The following is a 20,369-nucleotide window of genomic DNA, read 5'->3' as shown; positions in this document are numbered from 1 at the left end:
GGGGGGGGGGGGAGACAGCGAGAATTCGGTCGAAACGCGCGTTTTTCCGCGAGAGTATGCAAATCGCATCCGACACGGAAACGCGGGTGTAACCCGACCCGGACACGTTCGCCGAGTCCAATTACACGCTGACAGTGAAAAGGCAAACCTGGATCCCTCCCTCCTCCTCTACCCGGCGCGAACGCGATTACGAGGTTGAATTTCGTGAAGTGTCCCTCGGTCAGGCCGGACAATGTTTATTAAAGGCAGCGCAAATATTGACGATATCATCGCGCAGCCGGTGATCGATGTTGCGACAATGTTGGGAGCGAAAGAAAAAAAGAAATCGGACGGAATGAAAATATTTCTCATAGACCGTCGGGGTACGATCGGTAGCAAATATCGACGGGACGCGGATATGACGGATCGGTGCGCGGAGGAACCGAGGGTGTCGAAGGTAAGAGGGGAGGAACATGAAGGAGGGGGGGGAGAAGATGCGAGGGTTGCCGTTCGAGAACAAACGGTTTTCGCTGCATCGTTTCTCAGCTTTAATAGCGGTGGTACTATTATAACCGCCGGTTCCCTTTGTCCGCCGACGAGGACGACGAAAGGTGACGGCGACGACGTCCCCCGTGTTCTCCCTTGAAACGGCAGATAACCGGGACTTATCTGGCGGCGGCGGCAAACCGCGCTTTAATTCGCCGACAGCATATAAAGCGGCGAATTAACGGGTAATTGTCGGCTCACAATGGCAGAGTCGCGAGCGGAGGAGGAGCGAGCGTCGCCCCGGAGAGGACTCGGCAGATCGGAATTTTCGACGCGATTTACCGAAGCGAGGAACGCGCAAACGACGATCTCGCGTTGCCGATTCCGACCTGGCGGAAGGATTTTTTCTTTTTTTGCGGACGGATGTGTCTGCAAGTCTTTACCCGGCTTTGTCCTCCCGTCAGCGCGGATTCCTCGACCAACTTGAACCTCGGCTCGCACTTTAATGAAGATTCAACAGGACGCTATCCTGTTACCGCGATTCATTAATGTTTCATGTTAAATATCTTCCTGATGAATCTTCGGAGCAGATCCCGGGCGATTCATTTGCGCTCGCCAGATTTAATTCGTTCCTAAATGTACGCGGTCTTTGGTCGAAAACGCTCGATATGTCCTTTATTGAGGCCGGTATCGACTTGAAATCGTTGAAAGGACACGCGAATAAAAGGAAGCGCGGATAATCCGGAGCGCCTCTGCGAACAACATAGGAAATATTCGAGTTTCAGATTTTAATTGAGCGCCGATACGCTCCGCTCAAATGTTCACTTTGCACCTTCAACAGGCTTTAGTACTCGAAATAAAAGATACGTCGGTTTTGGTGCTTTTCCTTCACTTTATCGAGTCATTCGACGTTGATGCAACGTGAAAGAGTTAAAGTTAACGCGTTTCACCTCGCATTATCCGCATCGCGCTCATCGTGCTCGGCGACAGCATCGATCAGACAAAATTAATATCTGCCGTTTATTCGTTTCTTTCTTCGTTGTAAATCTTACGAGGAGATACACAATTGAATGCAAGTTCGCGATCTAACCTAACTTAACCCTAACTTCAACCTCAACTCGCGTTGTCTACGCCGAATGACCGCCTTGTCGTCGTAACTAATCGGAAATTTCGTTTCTTGTTACAGATCTGGCAATGTTCTCCGAAGAAGAGGTTACACGACAGATGTGGTTCCGAGAATGCTGTTCTAAGGATGCTGTCCCGAGGATGCGGTTCCTGCGGGTTCGGGCCGAGCGGGACCGGCTCCGAGGTAAGTTCATAGATTTCTCTCGCGATTTGTCTTCGTAACCCTTTGTCGCCGAAAGCGCCGGAATAGACGAGTTTGAAATGAATCGAATTACGACCGCGAAGGGTTAATCCACTCACGCTCTTACGCGCATCTGTTCGTTAAGCCGAACCCCCGAATCTAAATAATGCGACTGTTCTCTTTCCATTACAAATCCTTCCAGCCGGTTTGGTGAGAGTTACACAATTTTAGGTGATGCGGGTTTTTGCAACGCTGCGTTCATATCAATGCAATTTACATTGCATGTAGATTCTACATATTGGACTTGCCGCATGTACACAATAAGAGAGAAAATATTATAGCTTTATTTTTCGTATAAATTTTTTTCGATTTCACTGTGTTTTGTAGTGACAGGCTAAATTGCCAGGAGAGTTTGTCTTGCAGAGGGACATGCTAAATTCTTTTTTTAACAACAGACTCGAATTCCTAAAATATATAAATAACATACGTGAAATGGAACGATGATAAATTATAAGCGGAATGTCTATATTTTAATTAGTTACACAATTCTATGGCAATTTTTACCACAAAATTCTCTCTCCGTATACGTGCATGTCTGTGATGAAACACATTTCTCGAAATAATCAGGGGATTAATTGTTCTAAAAACGTCCTCTCTTTCTTTCTCCATTTTAATTTAATAAATATCTTATATTTTTATATTATTATTCGAAAAGAATATATATCGAATACGTAACATATAATCTTCATTTTGATTAATTTAAACACGTTTGTGTAAATGTAACGTATCAACTATTTCCTCTTGCATTCAGTCCAAACCATAGAATTATTTAACTGCACTGTTTATGCGATGCGGTTCTCTAATCGTTTCGAGCAGTGTGCAAAGCGTATCGGAATTGCGTCACCGCACGCGAAACGCGCGATTACCTCGTGTTTACATTGATCGATTTTACGGTAGACGCTTTTTTAGTCATATATTTTTTAGACTTCCCATGTATACGCTTTTATATTGCGATTATCTCGCTAAATAAAAACGAATGCTGTTCATATTCACGTCCATATATCGCGAAGATGAGCTTCCGTTTAAAATATTGTATTTTAAACAAAGTGACCAAACGTAACAATCTAACACGTGATTATTCTGCTCGTTAAATAAGGTGAACATTCCAATTAGTGACAAAATAATTTTACCGTTCGAAAGTTTGAGCATTTGTGGTTTTAATTGTATTATAATTTTTTAATTTATAATACGATTTAAATTAATTTATAATATCTCCTTAAAAGTGACGGAAGTACCATTTAGTGATTAGATTCGCGATTTCGGGTTTCCGGTTCGCGGATTTTTATAGACGATTCAGTTTTCGCCTTACAACATTTTATATGTGATTCGGTCTTCGTTGCGAAATCCCTTACGCGATTCAATCTTCGCTCCGCGATCTTTCACACGCGATGCAGTTTTCGATTTACGATCCTTTATTCGCAATTCGCGAATACTCGCATTCTTCGTGCTGAAAGTGTCGGAATCGTTCGCACGGTCGTGACAGACACGACACTCGTCGAACGAATTCGCGGATTCCGACATTTACATGTCGAAGTCGTAGATCTTGTGTCCCGAGATAAACGAAAACCGATGCACGATGCACACTCGTTAATTCTTTACACGCCATTAAAATGTTAATATTAATCGCGTCGCGAGTGCCGTGTAAAATGCAGTGAAGTGAGATGAAGTGCGATCAATGCGCTTCGGTATGCAGCGACGATTTTCGTTGATGGCCCTGCCTGGAAGTGGGTGTACCTGGCTGGACGTGGGTGAACCTCGTTTGACGACAACGGATTTTGACGCGAATTGGCAAGTGCTGAATTTCAACACTCACGGAGTGTCACACTTTGTAATACATGCGTAATGCATCCCGCGGATCGTATTGATTTGCAAGATCAAGAGCCATTGTACATTATCCTCGATATTTTTTAAGACTATACGGAACAAAAAAATTAATATCGATTCAAGATTTACATTTTCATGTACACGGTAGGCCATTTAAAATGTTACAAAAATATCAGAATAAAATATAAAATATCTTGGAACGTGTCCACTTCTCGCTAATTTTATTTTAGTACTTTTATGCATAAAATGACTAGAGGAATCGATATATGTAAGAAAATAATTACGATTCCATAAAGAAAATTCATGATAACTTTGATATGACTTTAGTACGTCATTTAATGCCAAACTAATATCCCTGTCTTGTCCCTTTTTCAACCAAACAACTTTTATCTAAAACATGTTTTATTATGATGTGTGTCTTCAGATAAACAGTTTGCAACATTTTAAATGGCCCACCTACATTACCAAAAATAAATAAACTTATATGAAGATAAAATTGTTTACATGAAGAAACTTTATATGATTCCACTAAAAATATCGTATTTCTGTTATTCAAACATAATGTGTACGTAGAGAAAAAAAATACTGGACAGAAAGAACGATATCTTTAAACTAATACAATTCTTAATTTGAAGATACCGTCCTTCTGTCCGGTTTTTTCCTCCGAATTCATGAAAATTATCCTTCAGTAACAAGAATATGATCTGTCCAATAGAACTACGTAGGACTTTTTTATGAGTTTTTGCTTCATATAAGATTACACGTATATACCTGTTTCTCTGTAATGAGAATGTGAATCTTGAATCGCTACTATTTTTTTCGTACTAAAACTATGTAGCCATATATATATATATATATATATATATATATGTATATGTATGTACGTGAAACTACAGATTTTTAAATGAGCCAGTGTGGCCGGACGTGCCGATAACACATACGTAAGATGCATCCCATGCGGCCGCGAAAGCATTTTGTTACCGGTCGCATCAAGCAAAAGAAAAGGAAAGAAAAACGCAAAAAAAGTGGGACAGAAAGCAAAGAGAAGTGAGCACATTGGGGAATCACATAGAGGTATTATTACCGTTTCATTCCCTGCTCAGCGGCCTCGGCGAAGCTCCGCACGTCGTGATAATCCATGTTAATCGGACCCGTTGGACTGTAAATGAGCCTTTTTGCGGGCAAATTGATGGACAAAACAGCGCCGAGTACGCCCAGCCCGGCATCGATTTGCGCCGCGGCGTACAGGACGGTTTTGAAAGGTTCCGGCTCGGTGATGCCGGGCGGACATTCTGAGACCAGGATAACGCCGTCGTAATCGCAGCTGCAGATATCCGGTTCGACCCTCACCTGACACGGCAACCACCTGAAACGAATCACATCGTCCTTGTTAGCCGGCCGGGCCCGCTAATCGATAGCGAATCCGATTAGATGAACACGAAGTAATTTCTCGTTAACAAGCACACGCGATATGTCCGCAGTATCCGAATACCGAGCGTCGTTCTTTGCTGCGGTTTTCTCCGAGTTGTCGCTTTTTATTTAAAACGGAATAAAAATCCTCTTAAGAAGGTCCACTCGATCATTAGTTCGTGAGTGGTTTCGCGAACGGCAAATATTTTCTGAATTTAAAGTACGTCTTTGACCCGAAGTGCGACGAATTTGTCTGTTTGGTGTAAAAACAATTTAACGTGGAATTTCAATTTAAGATAATTAGTCCCAACAAATTGTTAAATTCAAGCCTTGAAAGTTACAGTACCGTTGGCATTAGTATTATTCAAGATCTAAACAATATAAACAACAAAAAGAAATAAAAAACAAAAAGTACATGTAAAAAATAAAACGCGTACAACTTCCACCAGCGATGAATGATATACTACAATATCGGGGATTCCATTAAAAATTTCTGAGTTGGGGTCTCCCTGGGTTATCCTGTTGAGGGAGCAACCTCCCCACACCCCTTTGAAAGAGTAGCCCCTCCAAATGATTGAACACGTATTTCATATATAACGTGGTTTTTCATAATTTTCAACTGTTTCCAAAATATAAGGGGGAAAAGATTTTATACACACACTATATATGAGAATATGAATCTTGAATTGGTACTAATTTTTTTCACGTGTATCGATACATATAATGTATTCACAGACATATACTTAATTCAGGCGGTTCCAGTCAAAAGTATCAAAACGCGAGAAAAATGATTATTATATCTGAGTTTTTAAACATTATGTAAGTTTGATTGATATTCTACAGCGATATTGCTGTAGCATCAAAACTACATATCATAAATCATGTTTATAAACATTTAGCACAGATTTGTCGAGCTCTTCGTGTTGTACCAACCTTAACCTGTTAGCACGAGATAATTCGAGCAAGCAGCTGACAGAGTTGTGCGCAAGCTCGAGTTAACTCTGGCGGTACATTATTTTATATTACCATGCACACGCGAGTGTTAATACGAGCGTGAAAAATGATTACACTAAAGTTACAGTATAACACAATATTGGAAAAGTATTTTAATATTTTACATTATTTTTTTCTGATCGTAAAACAACGGTGCGTTAATGGATTAATCATTTACCTTCCTAATAATGGTATTAATCATTATCTTTCTAACAGTCAACAGTTAACGGGGCAATTACCTTAATAGAAATATCTATTTAATATAAATGTCTATTTTAATATAACTTCAATTTAAACGATTGAAAGGACTCAATTTATAATATAAATGATTAAGTCTCACCATACTCGGAGTAGGTTCATTTTTTTTTATTTCAACGCAGTCGACATCGACGGTGTTATTAATTCGACATATTCACGGTATGATACGTAGTTGAACGACGAGATAGTTGGTATTTCATCATTTAAAGCATGCAACTCTCGATCATCGCTGTAACTATGAGCAAAAATTGTCGCCCGAGGCGAGGAAGCTTACATCACCCTTTTGCATCGGAAAGGGCTGCGAGGGAAGGAGGGAAAATTATCACAGTAAACTAACATAAGTTAGGATATTAGATTTCCCGCGCGCTTCGTCAATAATTAAAAGCAAGATCTCAAACACGTTCCTTAGCTAGCAACGTAATTCGCGTGCAACGTAATAAGAAGAAAATATTTCGAATGATCGATGCTAGAGGAATTTCATCCCGCGAATCGCGAGCGGATGATGTAAAATCGTCGCATTTTCATTCCGATGTATCTCCCGCGAAATTTACAAGACGCCCGTATACGTTTTTGATTGTCGCTAGAAAATTTATATTTACGTCCGTTTTCTGCGCACATTTCAATTTCTTCGCGGCATTCTCGTGGTAAAACTGCGTCGTATATTTCACGGTGTATGGGACGACTTTACCTCTTTAATATATACTGACGCACACACAAATATACAGGATATTCTAGACCAACAGGAACAAATTTCGTAAGACCGTAGAATGGATTGAGGTGAACAGAAATGTCCTTTAGTATTTCGCAAACAATACGCACAATATCGGGTTAGTAATGATTGAAAATGGCCATAGAGACTTCTTTAATTAATAACTCGAAAATTTGCGTGTTATTTGCAAAATGGTAAAGGTAAAGACTATTTTGTTAAAAGTGGCCTAATCTACAAGTATATGATAGCTGTTATATTTAGCGATATCAGTATATCGGTAGATTGAATCAGATATCAATATATTGAATTTTAAACCTTGGACCCGTCGCTAGGTACAATAGCTGTCATATACTTATAGATTAGGTCACTCCAAATAAAAAAGCCCTGTATGGCCGTTTTCGATAATTAATAACTCGAAATTTAGCGTGTTGTCTGCAAAATGGTACAAGATTTTTTCGTTCACTTCAATCTGTTCTACGTTCTCATGAAATTTGTCTCTGTTAATCTTTGAGATGCCCAATGTGTATATAAATAAATAAATAAATAAATAAATAAATAAATAAATATATATACATATATATTTATTTATTTATTTATTTATATTATATATATATATATATATATATATATATAGTTATCAATTATCATGTTCGTAAATTAGTCGTTGTTGCTAACACTTGATAAAAAATATAAATAAAAGTCGCTTCATCGAACTGAAGATTGTTGGAAATTTTCGAACGATTTGAGAATTAGAATTGTTTGTTATTGACTCATGAACTCGGTGTCATAGCGTTTCTTTATTGTTTATCCGAAATTCGTTTTCAAAATGGAAACTTTTTCTTTTGTTGAGCTGACCGATATGCATATAATTTATGAAGAAGTTAGATGTAAATGATCAACACTTCGAACAACTGCTGTAAATAATTAACTTCAGTGCCAAAACGGCATATTTGCAGATATGAGTTTATCGATAAAAATCACTTTTTTAGTGTTTAAGTGTCCTTTGTAAGCACTGAAAATTGTCGGTCTAATTTCAGAACACCCTGTATATATACATATATATATTTCATAGCAAGTTAGCGACATGAACGTAAAACCAGGATAAAAGGCGCGGTTGCGAATTTTACTCATCGAACGACGAGGATGCAGTTCCGAGACGCGAAATTCGAAGCTCTTCTTCGCTTTCCTTTTCTCTTATCCTTTTCAAGATCTGGCCGTACGTTTCTGGCGCACGTAGACTTCTGGCGCACCCCATTTCTACGTTAAGGCCAACGCCATTTGGCCGATAAGCTCGAGCCGATAACCGAAGAGGTCAATCGCGACTCCGTGTCTCGTTTCACGCACGTCAGTACAGATGATCTTTGCCGATTACGCTATCTCGCGCGCGTCTTCTCCCTGCAATCGATATATCGTCATCTGTATACGCGCTGTGGGCACCGTGGGACTTCAACGTGGGTCCTGGCGTCAGCAGCCCAGCGAAATCTTCTCCTCGTGTCTCGCGAGTAATAAGATCCTTACGTGTCCCCTCAAATTTCTTTTTTATACAGCACGCGATAGAGTTTTACGCGGGTAGACGAGAGAGAAAGATGTTCCCTTTATTATTCCCCTAATACGAGTGGCCATGTTATCAATCGTTTTGTTCGGAGATAGCTAGTCGTAACGGCTCGATACTCGAGCGGGATGTTTTCAGTGCGACATTTGTCCCTTTCATTGCCATCCGTCTTATCTGTCATGTCGTTATACGAATACGCGGGGAAATGTATTTAAGGACTCGTAAAAATTCGTCGTGTGCCATATTTCTGTTATTTATAGTATGAGTAACGAAAATTTTCTCACTAACCCATTAAAGCCTATGACTGGACCAGTAAGGTTAGCAAACTGGAGCGTGAACAAATATTTCTGACGTAAAAAGCAAAATATTGCTGACATAATTCTGACATCATAAAAATCGCAACGAACTGTTAATATTGACTGTAAAAATATTGAATTGTTAACATAGACTGTGAATTAACGAAATGTAGGAGAAACCTGATTAAGCCAATAGATTCTACGAGAAAAGTTGCGAAAGAAACGTATATTTCTTCATATTATTCTCCGTTTATGTAAAAAAAAAAGAACAATAAATATCATGGCTTATTGGAACTTTATAAAATTGATTTTTATAGTGTACTTTTTATGTCAGAAATGTTTTTTGCACGTCCCGGTTTTATTTCCAATTATTATTTTTTGCTAACTTTATTGATTTATCGGCTTTAATGGATTAATAAAGTTAAAAAAAATTTCTTTTATCAATGGCGAACCAAAAAATAACACGTGTCATGATCAAATGAAGTATTTGCCATCGTAATCTATCATTTTCTACTATTCTCTAGATTACTGTCTGATTTGCACCCGTAAAGTAACATTGTTTTTTGAAGCAATGGAATTATCAGCGATACGACGCTTTGCAAGTCTCTAATATTAACAATTTACGATTCGAATTGTTTTCGACTTCTCAAATGATCCGTGGAAATACATTTATTCCGTAATAATATTATGTAGAGTTTACGTTTAAATATACGTTTAAATAATACGTATTTAATATTTTTAGAATGTTTTACGTTAATTTAATATAATGTAGAGTTTACGTTTGTTTAAACATTTCAATATTTTACCAATGCAACAGCAAACATATTTACAATAATATATTTATAATGAATATTATTAATGAATATAAAAAATTTATTCATGGAATCGATTTGAACGAAATGTGGTTTCGAGATAAACTGTACATACACAGGGAAAAAAGTCTCTTTGGATTTAATATACATGTTTGTTTGACTTGTTCGTTTAATATAGACAACGTAATTTAATATCACGAATCATTTCGTTAGAATGAACATGTTGTTGTTTCATTGAACTCACCATATTGTTTGATAGAAAAAAACAGTATTACTTAGTGGAAATAATATATTTGGTTTTCAATTTAAAAAAAATTTTATTTCATCATACAGGGTGTCCCAAATCATTCTTGCTTCCCGTGATGTGCAAGCTAAACAGGTAAAATTGAGCAAAAATATCATGTACCATTTTGCAAAACTCGCAATAGTGAGGAATTAATTATTTTGTTTGAGCTAATGAATGCACGGGAAAGAACGGTTTTCTATCATAATGTTATTTCTTTCATATAATTTGTTGCTTGTGACGACCATTGTAATGATTGGATAGAAATATGAAAGAAACCTATTACTCGATGTAAAGATACTTATTGCTCGAGGAATCAAACAGTCCTGTTTATTGGATCAAATATTTATTCGTTTGCTTGCTCCATTTCGAAAGATAAGTTTGTTCCAATCAAAGAAAGTTTATTAAATTCAAGGAAATCTTGGTCTCTGCGCGGAATCGAAAAGAAACGAAAAGATATAAGAAAGATTATACGCCCGTATCTCTTGATTTAATTAGTTCAGATAGACTTCAATGGATTCCTCTCTTATGCAATTTTTCGCGATAAGAACTCTTTCAGATACAATCGTTGTTGATATACACGCGAGACATTGTCGAGGATGTTTTAATAAAAAAGCACGGGGCTCTTGTTCACAGGAGACCGACGGTTGCAAACAACGGAGCAGTTATCTCTTCTCAGTTCTTAGCAGTAAATTAAAGACGAATCGTTAAATATGCGACTGGTGGAACAAAATACCGCGGTCGGACAGCGCGCAACCATTAGATAAGACCGCCGGCGGTACTCCGCAAGACTCTCACCTGGAATACATTTGCATTGTATTAACAATACGATACTTACTGCACCGCTTATTACCCGCGAGGACTGTCACCGTGAAGCCCGCGCTAAGACGTTTGCAAACTACCGTCGCTTAAATAATACCCATTTGCCGGTGTAAAACTTGCGTGAAACTCTCGGAGATATTTAATCGAGAAACGGAGGGGAAAGAGGGCTAACCAGACGCAGCGCGCAATTTTCACGCGGAGCAATATGAGGCGATTAAATGCGTTTGCCTCTCCGGCGACAACTCGCGATTATACGACCGGGAACGTCTGAACGCGTGTAACGCGAAAGAACGGGCGACGAGAAGAGGAAAAAAGAAGAAGAAGAAGAAGATGAGAGGGTGGGGGGTGAAGGGGGGGAGGTATCGTCGTTGCAGCGTGCGTCCGTCAGCGTGCGCGCACAAGCGCCCGTGTTCCGCGTAAATAAGAAATTCCGTACAAGTGTACGTCTCTATGTAAAAAACCGCACGAACATCTCCGGCCGTAATACCACAGAAAGGGAAGTTCTTTTTATACGAGGGGTAAGAAAATATCACGGCAGATGTGCGGCTGCATATTTATGGGAAATGCGCCGCTGCCACCACACGGCGCGATATCATCCTCCCGAAAACGATGCCGGCAAGTCGCCGAACGAAAACGGTCCTTTCGCCCCCCCCCCCTCCCCGGCCCCCTCGCGTTTGTCCTGACGACCCTCGAAAAGACACGTATATCAAATCGATGCGGAATCGTTCCCGAGCAAAGATCGAGAATATTTATCTTCCTTCCCTCTTCACAATTGCTGTCGTATATCACCGACGCGATCGTCACGGTCACCCGGATGATTAGATTTAATCAAGGCTCGACATCAACTCGATTACGAAGTCTCCGCGACTATTATTTGTCGACGCTCCGTTCAACCGACGATGACGATGCGACTTGCGCTTCGTTTTGTTATATCAGACCCAACGTACAACAGCGTGCTGTGTGCGCGCTATTTGATTAATTGCTAGAGGAAAAACACCAAGACCGGCATATTTTGTCTTTAGACTCGAAAATCTTCCGTTGAAGGCGTAGAATTGAAATTTATGAGCAAGGCGGCGACATTTCTCTGCTAAAATATATCGTAGTTTTTTGAAAATTATTACACAGAGGAGGTTCCTTCGGATTTCATATACGTGTTTATTTGACTTGGATTTGTTTAATATAAATAATATAATTTAATATCAAATATCATTTTGTCTGAATAAAATCGTTGTTGCTTCATTAAAGCAAACTATGCTGCTTAATGGAAAAAAGTTTTTTTTTTCGTATAAATGTTAATCTATATTGCAGATGGATAGCTCGCAAAAAAAAAAAGAAAAAGGATTTGAATGAAACTGAATACATTTTTTACTAGATTATTCGAAAGGATCATCCCTCTTCCTCATTGTGAAATATTCTTCTTTCTTCTTTTGCGATTTCAGCATTTTTCAACGCACTTTTAAGTGGTACATTCGATATAGTATCCTCGAGATCCATTATTTACATAAATTACACGTCTTATGGTATTTTTGTGTGCACACACATGTACTTTTATTCTTCGCTTTCTTCCCTCTTCTTATTATAACTGACCGCTTGAAGCCCGTTTAAACGGCATTTGTCAACAATTTTTCATCTTCAGTTAAAATGTATACATTTTTCTTGCAACTGCCGTGACTCATGCGTGACATTGCGAACGAAAGTTTACGTATACGTCGCATTTGCAACTGTCAAGAAAACTGTTCTTTTCCATTGCGATTATTCGCTACTTCCTACTTGCGTATATATGCGTATATACGCAACCACTTCAAGAATAGAGGTTTAATAAACATAAATGTATCGGTTCACAGAATAACTTAACCTTTTCTGCGTCATTCGGTGACAGAGAATAAACATTGATGCAAAGTCTAAAGTGATTAAAAAAAAAAAGAGTTCCAAACGTACATTATAAAATAATATTTCCCAACAGATTACTTATCAATTACCAATTTAATACCGCCACATCCAGTCGGCATCGCGGGAAAGCAACGACAATGATTTCGAATTTCGAGTATCGACTTCTCGTGTCTTTTTTAAAGGGAGATCGCGATTTTCCGCGCGCGCGTGCATTTTTTTCGCTCGAGCGCGCATTAACAGCATTTTTCCTCTCGGATCCGGTCAACGCTGATTGGCCACAATTCAGGCGCAATAACCGGTCGAATTCTATGGAAGATAATAAATCTCAAGAGTACACACGATATCGCTCTCGCCCGTTCGCTTGCGTAAATCGCGCGACCGCCGAGGATCGATTGCGAACATAATCCAGGAGACAATAATGCTCCCTCCGCGCTCTCGCTAGCTCGCTCGCCTGCCGAGCGTGTATATATCACGCGGTGATAATGAAGTCTTTGTAGATCTACGGCCGTTGCTGCATCAGGTGTTTCCACGGGCGCGCTTTCGCGCGGTTTACGCGTGATGCGCTAATAATTTATTGCTATCTATCCGCGTCCGGCGCACGTCGGGGCTAACAACAATGGCCCGCAGAGCGGGGAAGTCGGGATGACAGACAGGAGAAGAATAGAGAAACAGAGAGAGAGAGAGAGAGAGAACCGCTTTTAGAAATTAAGACGACCACCGTTTCACGGACAACACGCGAGACTCGTCCCGATGAATAATGCAACAAGCCGCGCTTTCATCATGACACAACGTTATCGTTGACATCTGATTTCGAGCGAGCGAATGGCATAAGCGCGTAAGCGTGAGTTTTCGCGAAACGTTATATAAAACGTGACCGGTCTCGCTAAGCGCGCTGGGAACAGCGGCCACCCTTCGGCCCTCCCTCCCCCCGTCGCCGTTATACCGGTCGAGACTGACGCGTCACGGAATTCGGATGATGCGCTCGTTACCGGAAGAGATATCGCGGCTACACGATCGCACCACATCCCGCCGGGTTGACGAACGGACTCGTCGTGCAGTCCGTTTCCCTGCGCGGACTCGCCGGCTGACCGATCGAAATTTTCGTCAGGTTCTTCCGCTCCGTTACGGAGCGGAAGTCGCCTCTCCGCGACGCAGAGGTTATTTCGCCGCGCGCGACCAGCTCCCCGCGTCACCTTCGCGTTTCGCTCGACGGTGTCTGCAAATGCGTATTTCGCAAACGCGTGTCTACGAACGTGTCACGCAGGTGAGATAAACCCGCGTCTCGCGCTTTTCCCGCGTTTCTTCTTCCGCGCTCTATGGTAAACCTTTAATTCTACAACACGGTGTATATACACAGTAAAAAAGGTTTGTGTTAAAAATATTCCATTGAAATTTTCAGCCACTTTAACACGGGGAATGTGCTAAAAAATATACGAATATAATGTTAAATTAACACATTCACCTTGTCAACATATATTTATACAGGGTGTCCAAAACTGTTTCCGGTTCCCGTGATGTGCAAGTAGAACGGGTGAAACTGAGCGGAAAAGTCATGTACCATTTTTGCAAAATATATATTGCAATTGTATATCGCAATTGTGTTCTCTGAGAACTCTGGCAGCTTTCTTCATGCTTAAGGGATATGTTTTTATAACGGTTCCTTACAATGTACACTAGAACGTTTCTAAAACGTGCTTTTGTCAGAAAAGGAACGTTCTAGTGAATGTTTTCCGAATGGACATTTTAACTCATGAGAAACGTTTCTAGATGTCAGTTATAAAACGTTTCTGAAAACGTGCGTGTGTTACCTGGGATAATAATATTACATGCGTGTTGCTACTACTGCAAAATATGTCTGGCGCCGAAAATGACTATAATTTTCAACCAGTATACGAGAGCGTTAAAAGTAGCATTAAAATTTGGGGTGACGCGCGTCCTGGTGTCGTCGCGAGAATGATAATCTATTTATATGTGTCGCTATAATTTATTCGCCCTACGGTGACGGGTTAATCTATTTCACAGGTTAACCGCAGGTTAATCAACGTATCATGCGTATCACATCTGAACAAGCAGCTTTCGGAGGCACGAAGGATGAAATCGATTCAAAATCGACGAGGCACGCACGCGCCATCATATTCTCGTATTGCCGTGTGCGGCGAAATATCGCGCGCCGAATATTTTTCCGCGAGTGAATGCGCGTTCGGCTCGTCGCGCTACCATAATGGACACGCGAGCGTACAGCAAGATGTTGTTGCGCTGAGTCGATTAACGAGCGATTTCACCGCCGATAAGCAATATTCCTCTTTAATTGGGACGGCAACCGGAGCGACCTATCGATTTTGCCTAACTACGCCACGCGGGGTACAAACGAAGTCTTCCAGCGTAATCCCGCGACATTGGAGGCAACAAATCCGCGCTCAAGGAGACGCGTTTCTTTCTTGAATGGGTAAGCTCATTACCGGCGAAGACGTCGAAGATGACTTACCATCATTATGGATATATTTTATACATCGGTAAACGTGCACCGAGAGAAAAATTAGTATCAATTTGAGACTCTTATATATACATAAGCAAGAATGTGTAATCTTATAGGAAGATAAAACGTTTTTACGCGGATTAATTCTATATGGTTTTAGAGAGATTAAGGTTAAAATCTGAATAAATATTTTCTATTTTTAGACATTTCTTCTATCAGTGTGTAGCACACCTTCTATTTTAGTTTACATCAAAAACATGCTGAGCGAAAATGTCATGCACGATTTTGCAAAATTCGTAATAGTGAGGAATGAATTATTTTGCCCGAGCTAATAAACGTACGGGAAAGGTCTTGGAAGGTCTTCAGAAGTAAGCTATTTTTCTTTATACAGTGTTCGATCTACCTACCCTTTCTCGTGTGCTCATAAGTTCAGACAAAATAATTAGTTTCCCACTAACTACTGTGAATTTTGCAAAATGGTACATGACTTTCCTACTCAGTTTCACTCGTTTTACCTGCATACCACGCGAACCGAGAACGGCTTGGTACACCCTATATACGAGAATATGAATCTTGAACGAAGGGCTCGGTGCAAAAGCCGATCAGCTCCGTTTAGGAAAAAAATATTTTTTATTAAAGCTTATCAAAGCTCATTACCAATAAAACCATTTTTATCTAAAAATATATTAACCGAATGATCTTCACGTATTTAAACGATTTTCGTACGGAAAATGTGCGTAACTTACTTTGCAAAACAGTTTCTTCATATCGTCTATTTACACGATTTCGAAAAGCTGGCCGGATTTCCCAGAAGGAATGCAAAACTTCAATTGATACCGGTTCTTTTTCCAGCGGGCGCGATTCTCGAAGATGGGAGGCCACCCGACGCAAGTTTCGTTGCGCGACTCGAATGCTAATTGAATTAGAGACGAACGAAAAATAACATGCGCGGGAACTATCGCGCGTTATTACCGGAGCCCGGTATCGGATTACTTCAGTTTTCCGGAGCTGACGGAGCTAACTTCTCCATCGCGCGTTCATCGCACGAACATGCAACCGAGCGCAATCAATCAGCCCGGCGTGTTCTAAGCCGCGAGCTAATGATACCGGGAACTCCGCGGCCTCGGGACGCGCCAGGGCACCGCTGTCTACCGCGCGTTAACCGCGCGCGCCCGGAGCGAGGCGGAAATTCGCCGCCGAGAAATTCGCGCACATCCCTTCCATCTCTATCTCTCGCTCGGGCTCTCGTGAATTCGCACCGATCCGCAAGCAGATATGTTTACGTCGTATTTTCGACGCGGACTGCTCAATTATTAACAACCGAGAACCTACGATTTACCGTGTGAGTCTGAATTATCCGGTAATTGCACAGTCACGCTGTGCCTCGTAACGACAACCGTTGGCGTTACCGAGCCGAAAAGCGTTTGCGGTTACTGCTCTGTCGCTCCCGAAATAGAAGCGCCACCCCCGGGGGAAAAATGCGTCCGCCAGCGTGACTGATAAGAATTTCCAGCATTTGCATACGCGCCGCGCGAGAAATTACGCGGGTGGAAAATTTAGGGAAAACGCCCTGATGCTACCAACGGTTGCCTGATGTACTTCCCTGCCCGATCTCGATTGCTATTTCGGGAAATGCAGGAAAGAAATAATCCGAACGACATTTCTACTCGCGTCGTTAGAAGCACATATCGCATTGGTCGGTGTCGATTTCCCGTTATCGTCGGAAAGTTTTCCGAACGACTGACGGGTGTAATAACGAGACGCTAATAATTGCGAGACGCTATGCGCAAAGTTAGTAGCATTGTGCGCATGAGAAAAACACGCTAATGGATATTTTATTTCTTTCCTGAAATATTATCTTCTTAATGTACGTTATTTGCAAAATGTAAAAAAAGTGAAGTCATTTGAACGCATAATACATATCAACGTATAATAATACACGTATTACGTTTGTTGACGTTTCCTCGTTATCATTGAAAAGATATACAGACTATGATTGTGATCAAAGTGGTACTCGAGAAATGATAACGTGTACCGTGAAGTTTCGAAGAAACACGCTAATGTATACTCTTTTTCGTAGATACAAATTCAATTTCTATTTCGGAAAATGTGTAGAGAAGAAATAATTCGAATACGTGAAAATTCTTATTTTCCGCGCCATTAGAAGCATGTATTAGTTGTAGCCTCGTATTATTGTTGGTCTCGTTTCCTCGTTATCGTCGAGAAGATATCCGGACTACTAATGGTTGCAATTAAAGAACGCCAAGAGCAAAATTATGTGCGTACAAAACATGAAAGAGGCGCGCCGTAATGTACATTTCTGTCCCGAAATGTTATCTTATCTTTTCCGGAGAATGTAATGAAGCAATAATTCGAACGTACGAAAATTCTTAATTGCGTTAGAAACACATGTCGCGTTTATCGTTTTTATGTTGCTTCCCCATTATCATCGAAAAGATACCCGGACGATTGATCTGTAATTTGTGCTATAATCGTGAAGAGTTGTGAGCAACGGGCGTAAAAAATATGAAAAGGCGCACATATTTCTTTTCTGAAATATTACTTTCTTCGGAAAATGCAAAAAAGCAGCAATTCGAAAGCGCAAAAATTCCAATTCGCTTCGACAAAAACACATGTCACGTTTGTCGGCATCGTTTCCCCGTTATTCCCCGTCATGTTTCCCCGTTATTCCCCGTCATCGTTATTATTGAAAATATATCCGTACGGTTAATAATCTATATAGCGATTGTTGCAAAAAGTTTTCAAAAAAGTTTCAAAATAATTTCAATCTTCCACATTTCAACAACATTTGCAACATTTCTGAAAGAATTCTGCAATATATGATATAAAATGTTGCAACAATATTTCTAAAATCTTTCACATGAAAATAACTTTTCAAAACTCAATTATGTTATCTTTGAAACGTTTCACATGAAATGATTTTGCAAACTTTTCACTTGAACTGTTTCTGAAATTTGTCACATTATAACAAATTAGAAAATTTTCAGTTGAGCGGTCTTTGAGATCTTTCGCAGGCAATAAATCTGAAAGCTTTCTATTTTCCGCATGCGGTTATTTTGGAATATCCTATATATACACATTCTATCAAGTAAATATTGGGAATTGTTCATTTCAAAAGTTCGCGTAAAAGGTATGAAAACAAATATTTTGCTATAAGTTGGTTCCAATGTACCTAATTGTCACATAGAGTTTTGGCGCCATCTGTTAACCAGTTTGTTTACAGCTGTTGGTTTTGTTAATCGACTTCAAGTGTACTCTGCGATTTTTAAAATGGATATAAACATCGAACAAAGAGTTTGCCTCAAATTTTGTATTGCCGACGAAATTTCTTGTGCTGAGTCGTTAAAAATGTTGGAGAAGGCCTACGGTGAGTTAGTTTTATCGAAAACACGAGCATACGAGTAGTACAAAGCATTCGAAGAAGGCCGAGAAAATCAAAGTCATGTTAACTGTTTTCTTTGATTATTGTTGTCCACTCGGAATTCCTTCCGGAGAGGCAAACAGTCAACAAACTATTAAACTAAATATTATCCGGGCCTTATGAGACGTTTGAGAGAATGTTCGCCGGAAAAGGCCAGATTTGTGGAAGAGCAATTCTTGGATTTTGCACCACGATAATGCGCCGTCCCACACATCGACTCCTGTACGCGAATTTTTTGCCAAAAACTTAACGAATGTCATCGACCAAGCACCGTATTCGTCAGATATGGCTCCGTGTAACTTTTTTCTGTTCCCCGAATTCCCCAAAACTCAAATTACCACTTCGTGGAAGACAATTTGAGTCCATTGAAGCCATAAAACAAAATTCGCAGAAGGAGCTGCAGGCCATATCGGAAAGTGCTTATAAGAAGTGTTTCGAACGACTGGATTATTCGTTGGCATAAGTGTATCGCACCAACAGGGCCTATTTTGTAGGCGACAAAATAAATTTGGATGATTAAACCAATATTTTGTGTTTTATTGAACAATTCGCGGTATTTATTTGACAGAATATGTTAGCATCTCCTCCCTGTGAAAAATATATCCAGACGGCAAATAACCGTAATCAAAATGCACTGTACAAGGAGAAGTTACGCGTATAGAAAGGTTAGAAGAAAGTGCTTGGAAGAAAATGCATACTTCCCTCCCGAAATCTGCGAACTTCACCGGGAAAAGCTAAAAATACAACTCGAACTCGCTGGGATTCGCATTGTCAGAAACGCGTGTCGCGTTTACCGGCTTTTCCTCCCCGCAATCATCGAAAATATATCTGGACGGCTGAGTGATTGCATTCGAAATGCAGCTCGCGGTTCTTACGTGCCGAACTATCGTGGTTCCTCAAAGGGACCTCTTGTTTTCGCCGAGAAGTTCTAACCGGCGGAACACGTGTGTGCGAGCACGCCGCGCATTTACCTCGATTCCACCGCCATGATGCCGCTGCCGTCGTCGCCGCACCCACGCCGTGTGCTCCTCGTGGAAACCCCGTGTGAGATAGCTGAGAGCGAGGGTGGGAGGGAGGAAGGGAGAGAGAAAGAGAGAGAGAGAGAGGCACGTAATTATCCTCCGCACGCCCGTACAGTACCAAAACGCGAGGTCCACTTTCCCCTTCGGGGAATATCCGATCCGAAAATAGATAGGCGTTTGTGCAGCTGCTCCACGCGATCTTGCCGGCCGTACTGCCAAAATGGTGGCGGCGTCGTCTTTCTCTCTCGTGGCCCTCGCGATCGAACGCCTCGAAAAAGCGAAGAGCGCAGGATCGACGCTGCGTGTATTCCGTGGCGCGCTTCAAACCTGAAACCGGTAACGTTCACTCCGCAATGCCGGCGAAACACACAGCTGCCGAGAGAGCGAGAGAGCTGCAGGAAGGAGGGGATATCGTAAAATAGAGCGAGAAAGATAGACAGAGAGAGAGAGAGGGAGGGGGAGGAAAAGATACAGATGGCGGAAGAGGACGAAAAAGAAGAAATGCGATAAGAGCGGAACTTCGTACTGTTATCGCTCGGCGTGCCAGCAACAGTAGCCGCGATATTATCGTCTCTCGCTCTTTCTCTCTTTTTCTTTCTTTCTCTCTCTCTTGCGCGCGCACGCCGACAGATTTGCGAGCGACCGACTCGAGAACGCGCGCGGCACTAAAGCGAGTCTGTGTTTTCGCGAATGTAACTCGGTCTCGGTGGTGGTGGTCGCCGATACTTCACTACTACACCGATCTTCCG

The 20,369-nt window shown here is 41.0% G+C and overlaps 1 protein-coding gene across 3 annotated transcripts in view; it reads right to left on the bottom strand.

Annotated features, from left to right (window-relative positions):
* LOC106745024 (putative aminopeptidase W07G4.4) overlaps positions 1-20,293 on the bottom strand; it is a 45,745-nt gene extending 25,452 nt beyond the window's left edge. Inside the window, exons 1-3 of one of the 3 annotated variants that reach the window (XM_014620246.1) lie at positions 20,147-20,293; positions 19,570-20,012; positions 4,740-5,021 (exon numbers count right to left, since the gene is read on the bottom strand). In XM_014620246.1, coding sequence (XP_014475732.1) covers positions 4,740-5,021; positions 19,570-19,586 — 299 coding nt within the window. In that variant the 5' untranslated portion in view covers positions 19,587-20,012; positions 20,147-20,293. Of the gene's footprint in view, positions 1-4,739; positions 5,022-19,569 lie in introns of all 3 variants that reach the window. The other 2 variants (XM_014620245.1, XM_014620247.1) reach the window with 2 other exon arrangements.
* Positions 20,294-20,369: the final 76 nt, after the last annotated feature.

This window comes from Dinoponera quadriceps, unplaced genomic scaffold, assembly GCF_001313825.1.
Source record: "Dinoponera quadriceps isolate SergipeBrazil2010 unplaced genomic scaffold, ASM131382v1 scaffold717, whole genome shotgun sequence".
Classification (NCBI taxonomy): domain Eukaryota; kingdom Metazoa; phylum Arthropoda; class Insecta; order Hymenoptera; family Formicidae; genus Dinoponera; species Dinoponera quadriceps.
The sequence above is the reverse complement of the archived record's forward strand: the minus strand, read 5'-3'. Positions and strand labels throughout refer to the sequence as shown.